The sequence below is a fragment of the Taudactylus pleione genome, unplaced genomic scaffold, assembly GCF_031769625.1.
Source record: "Taudactylus pleione unplaced genomic scaffold, aTauple2 ptg000225l, whole genome shotgun sequence".
In the NCBI taxonomy this organism is placed as follows: Eukaryota; Metazoa; Chordata; class Amphibia; order Anura; family Myobatrachidae; genus Taudactylus; species Taudactylus pleione.
Window position 1 is genome coordinate 9,625,403 of NW_028284627.1, and position 23,157 is coordinate 9,648,559.

Sequence of the window (23,157 nt, forward strand, 5' to 3'; positions counted from 1 at the left end):
AGTGATGTCAGTGGGAGTGCTTTCAGCTCTGTTAGAGCCGAAAGCACTCTAGGGCTTGCGGCAACGAGACCCTACCACAAGGGTCTCGTCGCAAGCTCGATGGTCTTGACCATCGCGACCATCATGCTGGCCGCTCGCTATAGCTGTGGGTGGTCACCCACAGCTATGCGAAAGGCCAGGAGGCCGCTCTAAAAAAACAGAAGGACGGCCCTGGTTCAGAGCAAGCGCTCTGTCAGAGCGTCCGGCTCTGAATCAGGCCCTGAGGTCAGGTGCAGGCCAATTGCCTTGAGGAGAACTGGAGCATAGTCATCAGGAATGGGTCGGAACCAGTCTGACAGTATGGTACCAGGGAGCGAGCAAATCAGGTCAAATAGAATAGCCAAGGTCAGAACCAGGAATCACTAATGACTAGTACAGGGAGTTCACTGGGAACAAACAAAAGAACTAGGTTCAGAGCCTAATACTCTGGCACTGATCTGTGCTCAGAGACTTCATTATATAGTTTATTCCTATAAATCTAAGACAGAGCGACCCTATGGGAGTCGCAGCCAACTGTCAGCCGCCGGTAGCAGAGGGAGAAGCCTGCAGCCAGAAGGGGTCTACTGGTTGTGAACACCATACTGTGGGGTACCAGGAGGCCAGCGCCGCTGGACCTGATAAGTGAACACCAGGCTCCAGCGTGCTGCCGCATAAAGCTTGCCACTGTTCTCTTAGAATCAAAACTAGACTCAAAAGTCAAGGAAAATTGTCTTTAGTCAGGTGGATCCTCAACATTTATTAAAAATATCCTTTGAAGTAATCAGTTTTCCTCTAAAGACAGATTAGTGAACAAAATTTGGTGGAACTGTAACTAGAGGTGAATTTCTTTCCACTGAATTTGGCTGGGTACACCATTTAAAAATGAAAAACAAAAAATGTAAAACATATTCACAGGATAAAACAGAAAACGTAACTAACCGTCATACGAGATGGGAAGCCGTGAGGATTCATGATAATATCAGGGCAGATGCCAGTATCACAGAATGGCATATCTTCTTGCGGAACGATTAAACCACACACACCTGCACAGGGAAAAAACAAGTTAAATGTTAAAAACATCTGAATATTCACTTTCCTCTCAGACCAAAGATTTTTTTAAACTCTTGGAAAATTAAAAAAAAAAAAAAGAAAAAAGAAACCACCAAAACACAGCTTTTCAGTATATTTTCAAAAATATATATTTTTTTGGACACAAAACCTATTACAGTCAATGTGTAACTTAAAACTCCAAGCAACAATTACCAACCAGTTAAAAAAATAAAGAGAAAGATGAAAAAAAGGCTGCCTTCCCATAAAGTAGGTGGTACATGGAAGGAGTGGAATCGGTATGTAATGCCGCCGGATGTAATGCTAGCGGACTAAATACCGATGCTGGAAGCCCGAACTGTCAGGATCCTGACTGGCACTGGTAAGTACCCTAACCCTCCCCTAACCTCCCCCCGTTGGTGCCTAACCCTAACCCCAGCTTCCCGCACCCTAAACCCAACCCACCTGGGGGGGGTGCCTAAGCCTAATTCCCCCTTCCCCTAGCCTAACCCTAACCCTCCCCTGGGGGTGCCTAACCCTAAGTCCCCCCCGGGAGTGCCTAAAACTAACCCTCCCCCCGTCCCTCCCGTGGCTAACAGCTAATAGTCCCCACTTACCTTCGTTCGGGATGCCGGGCATCGGAATTTCGGCATCTGGCTAAAGATAGGCGTCAGTATTTAGAGGCCTATCTTTAGTACAGAGTCGAGTTTCCAACGTGTGGCATTTTGGACGCCGGTAAATAAACTGTATCCCGGAAGGAGTAGTTGTGCACACTTCCATCGCCTCAGACTTAGAATAAAATTTTTCATGCTACTAAATGGGTCTCCTAATATGCTAATAGTAAAGTAGACATTATCAATAATGACCCTCATGGTGCATACACAGGTAGCGATCAGCCAGCGATAAGATATCGCTGGCTGATCGTCCTGCTGGATGATCGATATCGAACATCCAGCAAACCACCAACTCACCGACGACTATAGCAACCCGCAATCAACTTTTTTATGCACTTCTCTCAAATGTCATTTGGCAGTCAGTTCGCACCCCTCCACTGCGAGTAGTGCGAAGAGAGATTTTTAATTGGATTGGAGAATTCTCGGGAGCGCGCTTCCATGCGAAGTCTGCGAGCTGCAAGAAACAAACTTGCTAGTCGCAATTCGCACCTAATTGGATTGACCCCAAAGTGTTAAAATAAGAAAAATAAATGTACAAATAAATTGTAACAAATAAAAACAGAGTGATATAAAGTGTTAAAATAACTTAAGTGGTGATGCTCCAAAAAAGTCCAGCCAGAGCAGTTCAAGGGGCCCCACGTCCCAAAGTTCACTCCACAACTGAATAGTTATAAACGCATAAAGGTTTTACCTGTGGCTTTGCTATACAGACTGTGCAGCCTGCCCTTAACAATGGTTCAAAACATAATTCACAATATTATGGTCCATGAAAAATTGGTGGTGATGCTGCAAGATTAAATGCCCAGATTTTGTCAACATGGGACCACTAGATCTAGCCTTTTTGTTTTGGTTCTTCATTATTTGGACAACTGTTGGTGTTTGGTGTATTTGATGACACCTCAGTACAAAATAAGTATGATGTTCTCTTATCACAGCGTTATGCACATACCACCGGACTGCATGGCTAACCTATACTGTAGGTCTACTAAACTACTACTTATTTGTAGATATTCAAACTTCATAAAAGATTTTAAAAGAACATCCCACTCACTTCCTTGACTTCAAATTCATGCTCTCCTCTTACAGCTCTGCTGTTTCTTTTTCCAATCATTCTTATTTAAAATCTCTCATCTCCTTCCATTCCCAAAACCCAGCCGCATTTTCACTACATTCCTCCTCTGCCCTCCCACTCGTCCCTTGATTTTGCTGCCAACATTTTCCTTTAAAGTTGTTACTATCCATCAGGACATTTATTTTGCGATATCCTCCTGGTCCTCCCCTACTGCTTAAAGCTGGCCAACTCACTCTTTCCTTTTGCCCCCAACACTGCCAACAAAAACCATTTCCTTCTGTCTTCCTCCTTTCCATCCATGTGCCCCCTTTATCCCCATTCCCTCCCAACTCTGCCTCTCTCTCTTTTCACTAGCACGGTCCTTTAAAACATGCCCTTTTCTCTACCTGAGAATGCGACTAATGACCAGAGGGAACACGCATCGGCATATATATTGTTAGTACACACTGCACAATTTGACCTTCCGATGCTTCGAAATTGCCCAAATCGTGCAAAAAATTGTCTAGTATATACGCACCTTTAGACTGAGATTATTGTCCCTGTCCCCTTACAGTGCATCTTCACCTTTTCACCTCTCTTTTTCTATTGTGCAAACTATTTTCTCTCCAGTCCTTTAAGTCCACTGCTTGGGTATTATCCTTGACTGTTACTTCTCCTTAACCTCCCAGATTCATGAAACTGCCAATCCTGCTGCTTTTAACATAAAATCTCCAGGATCAGACCCTTTTTACCCTCGAGACTACAAAATGTCTCTTCCATGTACTTGTGACCTCCCGCCTTGAATACTGCAATTGCCTGCTTTGTGGTCTTCGTCTCTCTCTCGTCTCTCTTTCTTTATTGTTTCCTCAATGCTGCATGCATCTCTTTCCCATCTTATAGCACTTATTAAACCTTTCCTCATTTAGTGGCTCCCCTTCATCTACAGAATCCAATATAGTCTAGTTTCAAAGCATTCAAAACACTTCTCCCCCTCTTACAGCCTCAAAATCATCTTAGTTTACACTCCCTCTTGTCCTCTCCGCTCTTCTCCATACTGTCGCCTTGCCCCATTGGTGATTACCTCCTCCCATTCTTGCATTTCAGGCTGTACACACACCTATAGATATGGGAAACAAACGGGAAGCCCATGGACGGAATACAGAACGCCGGCTTCCCGTCTGTATAATCCGGGCAAGGGTTAAATGACAGGTGTCGAAATCCAGACATCTGTCATTTTCCCTACGCCGGGAGCCCGACACCCGGCTTATCAATCGAAGGTAAGCTGGGCGGCAGGCGCGGACAGCAGCCGGGAGTGGGGGAGGGGGGGATTGGAGGGGTTAGGTTTAGGGTTCCTGGGGGGACTTAGGGTTAGGCACCACCCCGGGAGGTTATTGAGTGCTACGACTAACTACCTGTGACTTACTTTTCTTTTATCTCACTGTTTTAACTTTACAAAAAAACACTGTTTAATTATATTGAATTTATTTATGAATGTACACTATGGCCCAATTTATCAATGTTATCACTTGTTACTAATCTTAAATGATGCTCCAACCAATCAGCTCCTTTCTGTCATATGTTTGAAAAATGACAGGAGCTCATTGGTTGCAGCACCTTCTAAGATTAGTATCAAGTGATAACAAGAATATAATTTGTTGATAAATCAGGGCCTATGTATGTATGCATGTAATTTCCCCCGTACAGCGCAACAGACCCTTGGTGTCTCCATATGGCATCATTTTCACAGAAATTTGAAATGCCAAAAAGTAAACTAATTTATTATATTTATTTAACAAAACACAATAACATTATGGACTCTACCTTCACCTTGCAGGGGAAACATTTAAATGCAACGGTGTGCACGAATGCAGTGTTATGGCAATGGCACAGCCATTTAGTAACACACTTGACAATGAAAAATTCAGACTTACCCCAAACTTGCAGATTGCTAGAAAATGTAAAGTTTAGAAACATTCCCAGCTAAAACTACAAATCAAGGCATTTAAGTATTTTTCTTAATTTAATTATTTTTTTCATTAATGGTATAGAAATGTAAACAAAGGATCTTGTTTTAAACACTATAAAAATGCAACAATTTTGTCCCAGTAAAAACAAATTAAAAATCACTAACTATTTTCATTTTTACTATGCATTTATACATTTATTGTTACACATTGCTTAGTTATTTTTCTTTAAAGCTACAAATTTGTAACAATTGCATGTAAATTATTTTAAGTCTATTGTAGTCACTAAAAACCATTTAAATCATATACAGTAATGGTTTCAAATTCATTAGTGCTTTTCATGCGCTCATGGTCTTGGGCATGTAAAAGGTATGTGGACCAAAGCTCAAACACAGCTAAAAACACATAACACAGGCCACTATGAAAAGGGGAATATGTACACCCCAGGCACATTTTTCATCATTAAAACTTGAATTCACTTTAGCAAAAAAATTGTGTATACACTATATTCATTTTATTCTGTTACTGCTGCCGGGCTGTGGGGAGTTCCAGAAAAGTCCATCCACTCTCTGAAGGACCCAACTCTTTTGTTCTGAGCGAAAAAGGGGGACGCAGGGAAAACATATTTGGGGTATGGACAGGAGCTGCCATGCCCTCCCTAAATTTTGCTTTGAAGATAAGCAATACTGTGTTTCTATACAGAATGCACATATACTATAGGAACACATGGCAGCAGGTACATTGCAATTCAAATAGTGAATTCCTTAAAAGAGGAACCTGCCATTGTTTTGTTCGTTTAAGTCCATTGAAATAGAAGATATTTGTTCAAATGGAACACTGCTCATAGAGACCAATTTACCACTTATATATTACTTTTCCCACTTATTTTGCTATATTTATTATGCATTGTGGAACAAAACAGGTACTCCGTCTAATGAAGGAGCAAACACAAATAATGAAAAACTTTAAATAGCATCAGCTTCATTTATAGGGCTAAATATTATATGTACCTCAAGTAAAACTTCTATTTAAGACAAATGAAACCAGTTTAAGGCATAAAGCATGTTCTACTATTTAACATACACTAGTAGTCTAATCAAATATGTATTGTTGTCAATCAGTTACAAGGTATAAAAAAAAAGCAGACTGAATATTACACATGTTTCTTTAGTACTGTATTCCAGCCTTGTTTAAAATAAACACTGCAAAACAGAACTTAAGCTCAAGGTAACATTGAATGCGCCAATTTTCTGAGAACCCTTTTTATGTGCCAAAGCGGTTCCCATAGCAGACAGTCGCTGTGTTGTTTGTTTTGTGTGAAAGTGAGTGATAAAAGAACCATGAAATCGACACAGAAAAGCAAAACAGTAGAAAGAAGTGGGGACTCTCCATCATAGCGGCTCCTACCCTCTGCTGACTCATGTAACAATGGGATCTACACATCCATCCGCAGATCTAACACAGCTGTGCATTTCATTAGATCAAGAGGCCGAGTGACACAAGTAAATAATTAACTTATTCTGCTCCGCTGACTGTGCCTGTAAGACCAGTCATAGCTGACAGATTTTAATACAAGATTACACAAAGGGGGCATAATGAGCTTAGAATAAGTTATAGTTTGAAGGTAATGAATACTTAGAAGGGTAATATTAAAATTAAGAGCTTTTAATGCCCGAACAGAAAAACCATCTAAAATAAAAAAATCTTTACGATCAAGAGAGCTGTTCATAAAATTAAACTTTCCATTAGCAATGATAACATTTTAAAGTACAAAAAATTATAAAAAAGTATCAATTGTACTACCCACTAATATGAAAGAAAAAAAATACAACACTACTGCAAACTATTTGGAAATAAGGCCACCCCCTTTTTTTTTTTTTTTTAAACACACACCTGGTCACTTATCTGATAATATATTGAATTCAGATTTAAATAGTGCATTTGACAAATCAAAATGATTTTCATACTGTAATTTATAGTAAAAAATACAACAAAAAATCTAAATATTAGATGAAAAACTACAACACCTTTTATAATACAATGGTTTTGCCAATTTTACTAATTATCAAAGATAGAAAATGAATAAAAAAAAATGAAATCCATTAACTGTCATTTTCATGTTTAACCTTTTTAAATGTTGGCAGATACTGCCCCCTCTGCCTCAAACTATTGATACTGTATATAAAGGAACAAATAATTATTTCAGTAACTATTAGACATGTATTTGTGTTTATGTAGCATAATTAACCTACATGAGATTTTTTTTTTTTTTTTTAAAGAAATGGCAAAAAATTATTTTAAAACTTCTATTTCAAATTGGTCAAGCAGTAGTAACATTACAAAATGCCTTATTAATAACAATATGGTGCCAATATAATCTTTATCACAATATACCACAGGTTGTAAATATAGGGGAGCACATAAAACAAATATAGAGAGAAAATGTTAACACTGATAATGTAGAAATTTACAAATCAAAGTAGAAAAAAATTACAAGAGAAGCAGGAGAACGAAATTTAGTAGCTTTGACTCAAAACATAGGTTTAGGGTAAGGAGAGACAAAACAGTTGGTACATGGCTTCCCAGAAGCCTCTAAAAAGGCTGAGTCTAATACATTTGCATAGTGGTAAACACACAAAGACCTGATTAATTGAAAACCTCACAATGATCCTACCCTATTATTAGGCAACCACAGGAACTTGACAAAACACACACCACAAAAAAAAAAGAACCTTTGGCGTAACAATGTGTGCTTAGTTTAGAAGTGACAGAAAACACAACTGTAAGTTTATTCTGTGCCATAAAACAGGAAAGTGAGAGAGCCTCTAAAGAATGTGTTAGGAGGTCGCCGGGTCAGCTACATGGGCTCAGGGTGAGCTAAATATTTGCTTACCTTTAAATGAGCATTTAATATGGAATTCATAGATCGAACAACAGCTAAAGCTCTAAGCAATTAAAAGAAGCCTCATCACTCCTTCTGTTTGGGACTTGCCAATTATTCTGTCATTTGAAATGAGTATTTACAGAAGAAACATCTTATTTAAGAGAGAGCCGAACAAATGCAGTTTGCTTTCAAAGCTACTGAGGAAGAAAAAAAAATGCCCTGAAGGGTGTTCATGGAAAAACACAAGCCCCTTGTCTCAGATGTCATTAAATTCACAATCCATTTTTAAGCTTTATATTATTTTTTTACATTTTCCTGCAGCATCATAGCTCTTGCAGAACTACATGGCTTGCAGGCATGATGAAACTTGTAGTTCTACCATAGTTGAAAGGTTTGTAGGTTGTCCAAATCTACTTTAAAGCATAAAACAGCACTTGAAATGTATTTCCCCCTGGAATGTGAATTATTTCATTTTTTTATTATTGTTATTTTTATTCACTCTTACTTTTTTTCTATTTGCTTGAATCAATCTATTTATACATGGCTCATACAATTACATTTTATTAAGACTCACAAGGAATAGACTAGAGTCAAAACACAACCATGCACCAATTATTAGCTTTAAGCAAGTGGGGCTTACAAGAAATGTATTATTACAAGGAGGAAGGGGGGAGTCTGCATTTAAATTCAACACCACCATAGCTAGTAAGCTGTGTAAAAAGATCTACACAGATTTGTGAATGCCTGATGAGGAATCTGTTTCCTAAACACTGAGATTTTCAGTCTCAATATTTCCTCTAAGTTGTAGAACTTGAAGGAAAATAGAAAAAGGGCTGTTTCTTTGATGTAAAGAAATCAATATAGGACTGGTCTTTAAGAGCATGTCTCATTCTGTCATGTGAAAAAGGATTAGCACCTCCAACAAAGATTCTGCAGATCAGAGAACTAAGCAGCAATGCCAAACAGTATTAGATGGGTGGTGAGTGCTAGGTGTGAGCACATGACGGCCGAAAGCGGCAGAAACTAAATTTTCAAAAAAAGTTATTAATTTCTTACAATTTGTTAAAATTATCTATATGTTGTTTTTATGGATGCGCTAAACTTGTGTGTCAAATACTTTTTACCCTTTCCTTGAATTTACACTTTTTTTAGGTCCTCCAAATCTTTTCAATAGGCCCATTCCTGCACATTTGACACTAAACATATTGTCCAAGTATTCTGTACTGTAATAGCACTGAACAACAGTTGGTTATTTGATTGTAATATTTACTCTCAGTACAGAGCAGTAATTCATGTTTTATAAATACAAAAATTACAAGATTTCGTATACATACAGCAGTTCCTAAAATGGGTGCATGGCACCCTGGGGTGCCTTGGGACACTTGCATGGGTGCCACAGGTTGGTGGTCCACGATCAAATCATAATATTCTCTGTAAAGCGCTGCGGAATTGTGTGCGCTATATAAATAACTGGTAATAAATAATAAATAAATGATATATGCTCCATGTGATAGGTAAAACCAGAGCTGGGGGCTGCCAAATATAAACTATGTGCGCAAATAGAATCTCACCTCTGATCACCACCACATGGCCACGTAACAGAACTTCAGGATGACAGGTAAGCACAATTGACTAATTTAATAATTGTTGCAAAATTTCTCAATAAGAAACTTTTCGCCTAGGGGTGCCGTGAAAAAGACGCTAATATTCTAGGGTGCCGTGATTCAAGGAAGTTTGGGAACCACTAACACACAGTATAAGACTGGACATTAATGCTCAGATAAACATAACAGTTTATTTTTATTTCTCCTGATAACTTAATATACAGATTATTTTTGGGTGTAAATGAAATGGTTAATGCTGTATTAATGTAGTGTATGTGGGCCCCTGGTTTTGGAACAGGATTCTGAAACTTGTGGTTCTGCCATGACGTCATCATGTCAATATTCGATAGACCTCATCTGTCCACTAGAAGTTGGAAAACCCTGGATGAAGATCCTGTCTGTTCATGTAGTTGGCCTTCCATTTGTCTACACTGGGAATGAAGACTGTAGCAATGGCTGGTATTTGTCACTCTGCCCATCCAATTATCCTGCTGCTCTCCCAAATGACCTGATGCCTCCTTGGTGATTATGATCAGCAATGGCCGTGGCACTGTCAGGCTGAATTTTCACTGGCTTAACGTGACGGAAAGTCTGAGTAAGGGTAAGAGCGTGGCGTCTGACTTGAGCCTGAGGACCTTTATGGGATGTGCCAATCCCTCCTAAGTGCAATGTCCCTTGAAAGATGATTGTTGTAGGACTGCCCCATCCTCTGAGACTAGTGTCCGTGGGTAACCAGTATCCAGGTCTAGATGGCGAAAGACTGACACTGGTTAATATGGCAGAGAGAAAGAGGTTCGTCCTTAACGTCAAGGTAATACACTGGGACAGCTGCAGGTGAGAATTGTTCCATTTCCTGAGCAGTTCGATCTAGAACACCCTCACATGAATTTGGTTAAACTGGACTGCCTCAATAGGTAAGATCAACTTATCAAAGCATCAATTGCAGAGATGGCTGATACTTCAGCACCAAGTGAACCACTGCTTGAAGGGATCGGATCTGGGTAAGAAGGTAAGAAACATCTGTTTATTGGGGGGGGGGGGTTGATGAATACCATGCTAAAGATCACAATCCTTAGACAGAACCAAGTTGGATTTTCAGAAAAAGATGACCCAACTGTGGGACACCAAACGCTTGTTACATCATCTGTCCGTGATCCAGGAGAACTTTGAGAAAGAAGTCACAAGATGTCAACAGTATTCTAATTTATAGCAATAAGATCACTCATACAAGTGTAGGAAGTTACTCCTCCACATGAGAAGATAAGTCTAAAGTTGAATCTTCACAAGTTTGACATAACCCCTGGTAAATTCCTGGTATGCCAAAGCAGGATCCAGCATTAGCTCAAAGAAGAGGTAGCCTGAGCTGATTAAACCAATTCCCGGGTCCAGCGAGCTTCTGCGGAAGGAGGGGAAAGGGACAGGGGAGACCGCAGCGGCCTAGTACCCAACCTCAGAAGTGGGAGAAGTCTCCCCAGAGGGACATGCAGTGTTCCAGTTTTTAAGGCAGCTGTATAGACAGCTCCACCATAGCATCAGCTAGGGTTTCATCTCATGCTGGATTGTTCATGGTCACAAGTTCAAGCACGAACCCTGCATCACCAGTTGCATAGATTGCATTTTGGGCAGCACAGCGTTACACCAATGGTGTGTGGCAAGTGTCACACCAGTATGTTGTGGTGACACTTGTGTGGATGTGTCTGGGTAGAAAATAAAGAGTCACCAATATGCATTTTAAAAGAGTGTACATTATATCAATTACAAAGGCTCCCAGATTTAATAGGGTGGTGGAGGGGTTATTTCAGGAATATGTGTGTGAGGATATAGGGATCAGCTGGGTGTGTTGTGGATAATCAGAATCCTGATATAGCACTGGATACAAAGTAATGGTGCTAATAAGTTTGTTATAGACTCTTTTGTTTCCATTGGTGTTCAGAGTTTACTCCATGTCCAGTGGCCAGTGTGGCTTTATTCTGCTTGTATTCCTCAATTGTCACCTGCTTTGGTAGTGCATTGTTAAGAGATTGTAGGACTTACCGGTAACGACTTTGATTGAGCCCGGCGTCGGTATCATTTTGAATAGAGCACTGAAAGTACATACTGTCCGATATGGAAGTAGTCTGCTATTCAGTGGTGCAGATTGGAGTCTGTTATTTGCATGTGGGTGCTGTCCAGCTGGATGTTTCACTTAACTATGCCATGCTCCCGGTTGCGAATTGGAGTAGAAAAAAAAACTAGTTTCCTGTCCAGCAATGGAAAACTACTTATCAGTTGTCCCCCGTGTATGGTCGGAGCTCCAGTGCCTAATGGCAAATGTAGCTCAAGGATCCTGGACACCGGCCTGTGATGGCCGTGGCTGGTCACCCTTCTGAGAAAATCCCACGGTGAGTTCTTAACAGCACAGACACCAAAAATAGTCAGAATAACAAAAAAGAAAAAAAAATAGTCAGCTTGAGCTCCATTAGGCACTTATAAATAACTGAACTGAAAGTCAGTTGGGGGTTTAAAGAGGGAAGAGACCAGTTTAGCCAGCTTCAGTTTTAAAGTGCCAGGCTCCTCGCACCACTAGCTAGCCCCTGGTTTCCCAGTATCCCCCTTTGGATGAAGGAAACTAAGCAAATGATAGCCTCAGTTTTCCAGTAACACTGGAATGAAGATGGAATGGATGAAGGAGAATAGGTAAATGAGAGCCTCATTAAGATTACTTCACGTTTCTTGATTTAAAATATCTCAGGCCTAGTCTGCGCTGTAAAAATGTACGCAAAGATTGCAGGAACAAATATTAGTCTTAACCACCAAAAGAAGTGTCCTCCATTGGCCAAAATATCTAAGAAAATAAAAGAGCTTCACTCAACATGGGAATGCCAGTTTATTAAGTACTATTCAAAACAAATATACTTTACAAATAATAAAAAAAAAAAACTAAAACAAACCAATGTTGTTGTATATTGCCCCTTTATAGCCTTGGGATTTATTTAAGGTTTTTATTTTAAAAAATTCTGACTTTCTAGAAAATCCTATAGTTGAGTGGATCAACAGTGGCCAAGGCAGCATGCTTTGCACAACATGACTGTAGGACAGGAATTTGTCCGCGCTGTAGATATACTGAGACTTGGTGTGTACTTGCTATGGCGATCATTACACTGCTAATATATAGCAGAGGTAAAACTGAGAAAGTTCTCTCACATCCAATCTCTCTTTTTGACTCTTATTTACAGCCCAGTGTTTCCTACTGAGGTCTCATATAACAGATACAGACCATTTTTTAAAACAGATTCAGTCCATACAATGGAAAGACAAATATGCCTTTCCTAATATTGGATGTGGCATCTCTATATACTCATATTCCACACAATATTGGCTGTGATGTTATTCCTAGAAGGTTTGTCTTGGATGATGACCTCGGCGAGGTACACAGACCTTTTTTTTTTTTTTTTACTTAATTGCATTTCCTTTATTCCTTCTTACAATCATTTTCCTTTTCTGGACATGCATTATCTTCAGGTGATGGGTGGGTACAGCCATGGGGATCAGATTTGCGCCCAACTATGCCAACCTTTACATGGGCGAGCTCGAACAGGCCTATTTGTGGGAGGGTGGCTGGGATGCATCTCTGGTCTTCTATAGCCGTTATTTTGATGATCTTTTATAATTTATAATGGGGATCTATCTTCTGCTACTTCTTTTGTCAGTTCTCTTAACACCAATTCTTATAATTTATCTTTTACCTCCAACCATAGCAGGACCCGAGTTGACTTCCCGGAAGTGACCCTTGAGGTCCTTAACAATCAAATTGTAACGTCCAACTTTGTTAAAAAAGTGAATACCAATTCTTACTTGCACTATACTAGTGCACACCATAAATCCTGGAAATGGATCATTCCCAAAGGTCAGCTTATGTGTTTTAATCAAAATTGTACACGATTGAAAAGGATTTCAATTGAATCACAGGATATTTTTAACTCTTTTAGGAGAACTACTACTACAGCAGGCCTATATGGAATTGTTCAATATAGATAGACATTCCCTTCTTCAGATGAAATCCCCATAAAAAAATCAATTTAGATAAAAATAATTATAAAAGTATAGCATTTGTGTGCAAATGTAATAATTGTTCGTGGGACATTAGAAACAAGACAACATACTTGGGGATATACTTCTGGTAAAACCACAAGTTGTTTACAGGAAAAACAGGTCCCTAAACACCATATTAACACCATGACATTCAAAGACTGTGAAAAATCTTATCGTCAAAGGGGGCTCTGATTGGTTAACATATAAGATGATGGGCGGTAGAACTGCGCTCTCGTTGACCAGGGGGTGGTGTGTTGTGGTTTCGGGGTGCTGCACCTTTGTGTGGGAGTACCTTTCCCGCACTGAAAACGTATGGGGGTAGGGGGGGTAAGGTGCGCTCTTCCTGCTAGTAATGGTGAGGACTTGTGTGTGTTTGTGAGTGGTGTTATTTAGAATGTTTCTTCTGGTGGTGGTGATGTTTTGGGAGTGAGAAGGGTGTGATTGGGTATGGAGTGTAGTTTGGGGGTAATGTGAAAATTGGAATGGAATAGGATCAAAATGAGGCCAGCGAGACACAGTAATTTTGGGCAAAATCTTTTATTGAGTAGTCACAATGCTGCTCTGTTAAGATCCCGGGCAGGTGGGTGGGGTTCAGTGATGAGTGGTGATGAGACTGGGGAGGTAGGTGGACCCACCCCTGCTGGACCTATGGTAGACAGTCTAGGAAGTCTCGGGGGGTGGGGGGATTTGCAGAGTGGGTTGGAACACCTGTGCGGCGTCCCGCGTGTTGGTGTGAGTCTTGGCAGTACTTACTTACCGGTAGGTTTTTTGTTATGGTGATGTAGGTCGACGTTGCGGCCGTTGCAGATAGGTTGGAAGCTGCAGGTTTGGTTAACATATAAACCTGCTGGTTTCTTGAAATGTGGCAAACCAAGGTGCGTCATGTGTTCTTATATGGACATTTCAACCTACCACCTACACAGAAGGAACCATACCTTTCGAAAACTTGTATGAACTGTAATTCGAAATCTGTAATATATTTATTGACCTGTGGTTGCGGTCTCCATTGCGTAGGCCGTACCGCAAGATCTTTAAGAGTTCGTTTTATGGAACATAGACGTAATATCCTCAATTGTTGTACTAACCATAGTGTTCCACGCCATTTTAATTTATCACATGATGGTGATCCCAGGGGTTTGTCCATCACTGGCTTTAAATCTGTCCCGCCCCCCCACTACTAGGGGATAGATTCAATAACTTACTGTATGTCGGAGGGAAGTTTTTTGGATGTTATAATACAACTCCTTACAGTTGTGGGTCTCAATGAGATTGTTTACCTTTAGAACAGCTCTTTCAGAACTTGAGCTAGAGTATTACCGCTGATTGGAAGATTAGGATACGTGGCATGGGATCGACACATGTCTTGATTCCCATGGTGCCTTAGTGCGTTCCAAGTGACATCTCTGGATAAGTCCAGTGATACTGCACGCCGATCACATGCTGTGGAAGCATCATGTGACTGGGCCTGAACACCCACAATGCGGCTTTCAATTATATATAGTGATGCCACACACGGGCACCATGTGACTATGGACAGCTAATAAGGAGACATTTAGGAGGAAGATGCAAAACAGCCCAGCTCCGGTCATGTGAATAGTCATTTGAGCGGGGTTTGTGCAAACAAAATATATGCAAAGTATAAGGCTCTCCCTTGAGATTTAATTAAAACTCAGAGGCTGAATATCACTACCACCAATGGGTTCAAGTAAGATTTTCTTTCTCTACAATTTGTTGGACAGATAAGGTTATTTAATTATGTATGTTACACAGCTGTTATGTATGTATTAATTAAGGGGGTATAAAAAGGCTCTCAGCACACATTTGAGTTACACTTCTGATGAAGCTGGGTGACCTTGCCCAGGGAAACAAGTTAAGTTTTGCCACCCATCTGGATTAATGCCACATGATTTTACTAGATTCCTGATATGGACTGTCTCATCTCTACAAACACTGGACTACAACTCATCTCCATTAGAACCACATTTTTTTCGGCATATAGCTAGTGGACAAATCCTACAGCCTTCCATCTCTGCAACTCATTGCTACAAAAGGACTGTTCTGGTCATCATTCCACAAATTTTGGGCAATACCTTGCTGCTATATTGGTTTCTTTACAGAAACAAACTTTTAGATATTATATTCCTAAAATAGAAATTTTCATTATTGTCCCTTATCTTAATGTTTATTGGAGATATATGATATAATTATAGTCCTTTCCTGTTTGATATTGCATTTTAATAAATGTGTACATTACTTTTTCACCTTATCCATCCATTTTATTTATATAATAATTGTTAGCGCAGGTTCCTTTTTATTCTTCTAGTGTCACTGGGGCTGACAACCCCTATCCGGCTTCTATTGACAGCGCTTTTGGTATATTTCCTACTACTGCGTTAAACTGAGAAAGGTGAATGAAGATCAGCAAACTGTGAGGAAGATTTGTACCTTTTTGCCCATGCCGACTGCTGAATTTATCACCAATTTCTGGCCGTCTTGTTTGTCTCAGCAGGATTTTAATCAAAAATGCCTCTTCTGCATTTGATGAAATCATTACTTTCTCAATGTAGGACTCTGTAGACCCTTTATAGCTATAATAAAAAATAACCCTTTGTTAAAAAAAAATGTAATTAATCACAACAGTTAAATTTGCCAACTTTTAAATCACATTTTCTCAATAATTCTAGTTAAAGAGTTATGCGAATATATAGGATAGCAGGCAGGCCATGGATGTGAAGAAAATCATTATCCCAAGATTAAAATGTGGCAGTTCACTAATTTAAGACAAAACACAAGGTTGTACTCTGCTGGGGTGCATTTGTCTTCCAAACCAGATACTCCCACTGAAAACGCCAATTTCAGGACTTTTCTTCTGTCGGTTACAAAGACGGTGTCCTCGATATCTCTATGCAGCGATTTTCCTCTTCACATCAATGCTAGGTTCACAGTGTAGAGGCATCTAAAACACTGCGACTGTGTATTATTTTCAGGGTACTTGTCATATGCAAGTTACAGTTACGTAAAAACTCTACACAAAGATTTAACATTTTGCTCTTATAGGGGTTTGTGTGTCGAGCAGTGAAAAGCGATGAGAAGTGGACACGTGGAGAAGTTGCCCTTAGCAGCCAATCAGCACCCACCTTTTATTTTATAGGCTGTACTTGACAAATGCTACTTCAAAGCGGATTGGTTGCTATTGGCAACTTTTCCACGCTTTTCAATGCTTGATACATAAACCCCATAGTTCTATTTTAAAATTATAATTTTCTTAATTTTTCCCAGTTAAAGTATGCGTGAACAGAAAAGCCCCTCAAGTATTCATTGGCCGACTATTAATAATAATAATAACAACAATAATACCCACCTCTAGTATAAATCATAAAAGCAAAGCGCTCTGTTAGCACACACAATTAGACCAACCTGCCTTGATGAAGCATGGGCGACCATAATCACAGGGTGAAAATACTACTGTAGATGCCCTCGATCCCCTATTGAGCATGACACCATTTCAATGCATTGGCATATCCTCTTGTTATATTTTCACTTTATCAGGTAGACTGCTGTAACACTGGGTAGGATCCTCCCTTGCCCGGAAACAGCCTGCATTGGTTGTGGATTTAACAGTGTGCTGGAAACATTCCTTAGAAATTCTGGTCCCCATTGACACGATAGCATCACGCAGTTGCTGCAGATTAGTGGACAGTACATTTATACTGCGATTCTCCTGTAACATCATATGCGAAAAGGGATGTAGTCATATTGTCGACATTTACAATGTTGATATTGTTTAAGTGACGACATTGAAGATGCTGAAGTGTTCACAGCATCGACATTCTGTGCGAGAGTTAGGCTTAGGCTGTGGCAGTGGAGGGCTAGGGTAGCAATGCTCACTGGCGGAAGTGTCGCAGAATCCTCCGAAATTAATCAGAATGTCACCACTGGACCCAGAAGATACACTAGATCCAGAAGACACAGCTGGAGCCACTGTTCCGGCTGTGCCAGGTAAGTCACCAACAGACCACCAGGGACGTTTTGTCTACATTCTAATTAGGTTGGCATGATGAATGTTAATGTGGTCAATATCAACATGCCAAGCATGTCGACATTACGACCATATTGACAAAATATACCATACCCATCCCAAAATTATCTGGTTCATGTGGAGTCCATTGGATGACTGGCGTATAATGAACTCTCTGTCAAGTTCATGGAACTAGCTTAAGATGACATGTGATTTGCAACGGTTTGCTGTGCTAGAAGCAGCTATTACACAAACGTAGACTATGGCCCTAAAGGGGGGTATCCACTAGACGATAAAGTTGAACGATTGAACGATAATGATAAAATTGTTCGATAATCGTTCAAACATCGTTTGAACATCGTTTGCAAATCGTGCAGTAATTGTTTCTAACGATGTACGATGCTCGTTCCCGCTGGTCGTTTGATCGTCTCCTCCATCGACTGAACATGCAGGTCAATTTCACTTGATTGCTTACAAATCGTTTACACATCGTTCACGCTGAACGATCAAACGATGAACCACTGTCTGCCCACTATAGCTGAAAGTTCTCAATCACAGATTAAAACAACATAGTTTATTGTTAGATCCTTTGCAAATCTTTTACAAATCTTTTGCAAATTGTTCAGAGTGGAAGATCATATTTCAAGGGAAACTTCAAGGGAAAATCGTTAAGAGGTTGGACAGGGATAAAATCGTCTAGGGGATGCACATGGTCAGCAACAATATTCAAGGACATTAAGGAGCCTAATGTGTGGCAATAATACATATCATGGCCTTAAATGTTGACATCAGGCCAGATGGGCCCATAAATACATGGTGTTTGCGCCAAATTCTGACCACACTGTCTGCACGTTGCCACAGATCAGACCAGGTGATGTTTTACCCACTTTTCAACTGTCCAGTTTTAAAGAGACTGTGCCCACTGCAGCCTCAGTTTCCTGTTCTTAGATAATGATTTCAAATGAATTCTTTAATAAGGGGATACGCATAAAATAGAATTCTTCATTACAGTTCTTTACAAATATGAAGAGGTCTCTTTCCGTGAAGTACCCTTTTATAAGCTGCATTGGTAACTAAAAGCTATGGGCCCTCATTCAGAGCCACTCGCTAGCGGCAGTACGCTCGTTCCGAGCGATGTTCGCACATCTGCGCATGCGTACGGATCGTTATACGCATGCGCGAACCAGTCAGTGCGGCCGAAATTCATGTGCTCGCAATATAGCGAATGCCTGCTATTTTGAGTGACAGAATGAGGCGTATGTGGGTGGTAACAGGGGAAGGCGCTTGAAAATGGGGAGTGGAGATCCGAACGCAGGCGTGCTTAAAGGTCAAAACGGGCGTTTTATGGGTGTGCATAATTAATACAGCAGCGTCATTGACCACGTCACTGGGTTATTTTATAGCCAGAACTGCTCGCAAGATTGTGGTAGCAAAAACCAACCACAAGAATAGCGAGCAGTTCATACGCTGGTCGATGTACTCGATTAATCTAATAAATAGCGGACATGACGTATGGTGCGTGCGGCCAGGGGGCGTTTTTAACAAATAAACGAGCATATGTTTTGCTCGCTCATTCAGACTTAGAGGTGTGAACAGACTGCAATTTGCGAACTGATCATTTGAATAGCCACCCCTTGTTTTTGAACGAACGACCGCAAATAGCGAACGGCTCTGAATCAGGCCCATGGTTAGTAAGAACAAAAATTCAACTGGTAAATGACAGTGCAAGTAAAACACTTCATGAAAATACAATATTAATAAACTACAGATGTGTCTTCATACACCTAGGGGTATATCTTCTAAAGTGCGGGTATCTAGAAGTGGAAATGTTGGCCATAGCAACCAATCAGATTCTAGCTATTATCTTCTAGAAGGTACTATTTAAATGATAAACAAAATCTGATTGATTGCTATGGGCAATATTTCCACTTCTAAAAAACCGCACTTTAGTACATATTCCTGCTAGAATCTAAAAACCATATGGCGTGAAACGCCCAGTGCGACTGAGGTGAAGGGTACAGTTTTTTCCTTTAAATTTGGTTTCTTATTCGCAATGCAGATATAGCGAAACACCACTCACTGTGAATTAGAGACGCTGGGCTGCGACTATAACCGCACAGGAAATCTTTCTAAACATGTACAAAGTCGCAGATGTAGCACAACAACATCTGGCGTGAAAAAAAGCCGCGTCCGCTGCAGATTCACACAGATATACAAATGTCGCACATCAAATTGATCAGTGCAATCTAGCAAAGCACTTTTGATGCTCCCAGCTGCTTTATTTATGCGAATATGATGCACATTGTGAGCGAGAAAAAGGTTTGGTGTGGACAAGTCGCCTGGGACCTGGAGCTCCGGGAGAGGCTGTTTGGAGCTACTGAAGCTGCAATATATGAGGAACATCTGTAGTCATACTTTCAAGATAATATAAATTGCAGAAAATCAATTGAGTTACATTTTACATCAGAAGCAAAAAAAAACCCAAAGAATATAATACAGATAATTTTAGTCTAATTATATGAACCTGATCATAACAAAGTTATAGGGAGAGACAATGACTGTATGGAGGTTTAAATGAACTTACGTTACTGGTACATCTTTGAACTGCGGCTGCTGTGGCACACTACTGCCCTCTAGGGAGGTCTGGGTGACGGTCGGCATGGACTTATTCACAAGTACCTGTTTGTTTTCAACTTTTTCCCCTAATGAAAGAAGGTAGAACGTGCAATGTTACGAGATAAAGGGAGCTTAATGCAGACATCACAGAGATCAGTTTAGACACAAATGTCTATGCAGGCGGATAAAACATCTTCTGCAAAATACATTTTTAACACCTCTTTATTTCTTAACAATTTGTACAAGTTGTTATTAATGCTTGGAAATGTGCAGCAGGCAACTTACTAAATATTTAACTTAACGCTCTGATGGATATTCAGAGGGGGCAAACATATAACTAAAGCTGTAGACTAAAGAACACAGTGAAATTGTATGTTTCACAGGAAGCTAAATACTGTGGTTAACCGCACAAAACAAAGACCAGCGGTAAGAACTGGGGGAGGGAATAGCACATGACCCTGTCCCTTCTTGTAGCTCTGTACTAATTTTTACCAATAGCAGCCAGACGGCCATATGATTTACAATAACGGATCGTGAGAATGCCAACATGGTCAGAATATTGAAAAAAATAAACTCTTGCTGGGTCACACTTTAGTGAAGTTGTAGTTGTTAGACAGGATCGTAATATATAACATTTAACACCGTTAAAATATTGAGTAAACACATTTGGTCATTAGTGGATTGTGGCCGTTTTCATTTGGACACTGCAAAGTCAGTCAAAAGAGATTTACCTGAATGGTAGAGCAAAAAATAACTGGTAGTTTCTACTATATTTTAGAAATATTAAGGGCGTCATCTAATGAAGCAGTTTGGGCAGTGAGTATGCTACCCATCCCTATTCCCTAACACCCCCTCCTCAGTCTAACCTTCCCCTCCCGCAGCCTAAACCTAATACTCTCCTCTTGTAGCCTAACCATAACCTTCCCTCCTGCAGCCTAACCCCCCCTCTTGCAGCCTAACCCCCTCACTTGCAGCGTAACCCTTCCCTCCTGCAGCCTAATCCCCCCTCTTGCAGCCTAACCAATCGCTCCTGCAGCCTAACCCCCTCACCTGCAGCGTAACCCTTCCCTCTTGCAGCCTAACCCCCCCTCTTGCAGCGTAACCCTTCCCTCCTGCAGCCTAACCCCCCTCTTGCAGCGTCACCAATCGCTCCTGCAGCCTAACCCCCTCACTTGCAGCGTAACCCTTCCCTCTTGCAGCCTAACCCCCTCACTTGCAGCGTAACCCTTCCCTCTTGCAGCCTAACCCCCCTCTTGCAGGGTAACCCTTCCCTCCTCTGCAGCCTAACCTCCCCTCTTGCAGCGTAACCAATCGCTCCTGCAGCCTAATCCCCCCTCTTGCAGCCCAACCAATCGCTCCTGCAGCCTAACCCCCCTCTTGCAGCGTAACCCTTCCCTCTTGCAGCCTAACCCCCCCTCACTTGCAGCGTAACCCTTCCCTCCTGCAGCCTAACCCCCCTCTTGCAGCGTAACCAATCGCTCCTGCAGCCTAACCCTCACTTGCAGCGTAACCCTTCCCTCTTGCAGCCTAACCCCCTCACTTGCAGCGTAACCCTTCCCTCTTGCAGCCTAACCCCCCTCTTGCAGGGTAACCCTTCCCTCCTCTGCAGCCTAACCTCCCCTCTTGCAGCGTAACCAAACGCTCCTGCAGCCTAATCCCCCCTCTTGCAGCATAACCCTTCCCTCCTGCAGCCTAATCCCCCCTCTTGCAGCATAAACCTTCCCTCCTGCAGCCTAATCCCCCCTCTTGCAGCATAAACCTTCCCACCTGCAGCCTAATCCCCCCACTTGCAGCGTAACCCTTCCCTCCTGGAGCCTAACCCCCCTCTTCCAGCATAACCCTTCCCTCCTGTAGCCTAACCTCCCCTCTTGCAGCGTAACCCTTCCCTCCCGCAGCCTAACCCCCATCTTGCAGCGTAATCCTCCCTACAGCAGCCTAACCACCCCCTATCGTAGTCTAACTTGCCCCTCCTGCAACCTAACCCTAGCCATCGCACACAGCCTAACTCTCCCCTCTGGTGGCCTAACCCTAATGTCGGCATTGTGCAGAAAGTCGACATTTCACATTAGTGATCATCACATAGCGAACATGCCAACAATTTAACAATGTTGACATTGAGATTTTCAACATGGTGACTGCATCCCCTGTCTGGCTCTAGTTTGCATATCAGCTTTTCTGCTTTCCATTACTATTGTGAGAAAGTCAGCTTTTCCCGATGGTGCGATTAAGCGGTCAGCATGGCTACTGGGAAATTCATCAGTTGGTGTCCCAATTTATAAATCCCCATGCACATTTGTTAAAGCATAGATTTTCCTACAAATGATCATTTTGTTTAGATATTGTTTTAATGTTTTTTTTGTTAGCTCGCTGGAACATTTGTGAATGTCTTTTAACAAGAGTTCAAACAAGCCACCACATTGCAAGTTGGGCATTGTCACAGAATTGTGCTACAGAAGATGCAAATACATGTGATTACCTGGTGAACAGATACCGTCTGCGTCTAAAATTTCATGTCTCCAGATGGGCTTGCGTGTGTTGGCATCCAACATAGGACCCATGACTTTATCAAATGTCTGATTGCTGTAGCGCTTCAGCGTGCACTTGGCATTCCTGTACACAAGGCAACGTCCAAAGCCTAGTATGAAAAAACAGCCACAAAAAAAAGATCGTGATTTGCTAAAACAAATAATAAATGCATAAAACATAAAGCAAAAAACAAATTTACACAAGTGGAGTTTTTTTCTAGCAGGTGCTTATCCTGGAACCCAACTTTTCACAATAAACAGATCTTTCATGGATCTCCCAAGAACCTCATATTCCTGTTGTGGGGCACCTTTAATTTTAGCTTTAATTAATTATCAGAACCAGTTTTAACTATTCCACCATTAAATCTCCCACTACAAAGATGGAGGGAGAACACATGGCTACCGCTTTTTTAACTCACTTCCTAGAGGAAGTTCCGTTCCTTTGAATAAAGATTTCATGCTACTTAAATAAACTCTGGTGGACGGAATGCCATCCTTGTCAACAGGGCCGCCATCAGGGGGGGGACTGCCGGGACTGGAGTCCCGGGCCCGGACACTTGGGGGGGCCCGCCCGTCCACTCCTACCCCTTGCCGCAGTACAAGCCCAGGTAAGTCCTTCCGCTCCGCCCCTAACAGCCGCGGCCGTACAGTCACTCTGGGGGCCCGCCTGCTCCTAACCCTGACG

At 41.2% G+C, this 23,157-nt stretch overlaps 2 protein-coding genes across 4 annotated transcripts in view; one reads left to right on the forward strand and one right to left on the reverse strand.

Moving 5' to 3' along the window:
* Positions 1-23,157, forward strand: part of LOC148517249 (uncharacterized) — a 270,769-nt gene that overhangs the window by 216,167 nt on the left and 31,445 nt on the right. The window contains exon 1 of one of the 2 annotated variants that reach the window (XM_088478933.1): positions 9,180-9,256. The exons of the other annotated variant lie outside the window; for it this stretch is intronic. Coding sequence (XP_088335059.1) covers positions 9,250-9,256 — 7 coding nt within the window. The 5' untranslated portion in view covers positions 9,180-9,249. Of the gene's footprint in view, positions 1-9,179; positions 9,257-23,157 lie in introns of those variants that run through there. 2 annotated transcript variants of the gene reach the window in all.
* Positions 1-23,157, reverse strand: part of POLR3B (RNA polymerase III subunit B) — a 166,449-nt gene that overhangs the window by 24,769 nt on the left and 118,523 nt on the right. For both annotated transcript variants that reach the window (XM_088478926.1, XM_088478925.1), the window contains exons 21-24: positions 22,424-22,582; positions 19,916-20,033; positions 15,759-15,901; positions 958-1,061 (exon numbers count right to left, since the gene is read on the reverse strand). In XM_088478926.1, the coding sequence (XP_088335052.1) occupies positions 958-1,061; positions 15,759-15,901; positions 19,916-20,033; positions 22,424-22,582 (524 nt within the window). The remainder of the gene's footprint in view (positions 1-957; positions 1,062-15,758; positions 15,902-19,915; positions 20,034-22,423; positions 22,583-23,157) is intronic.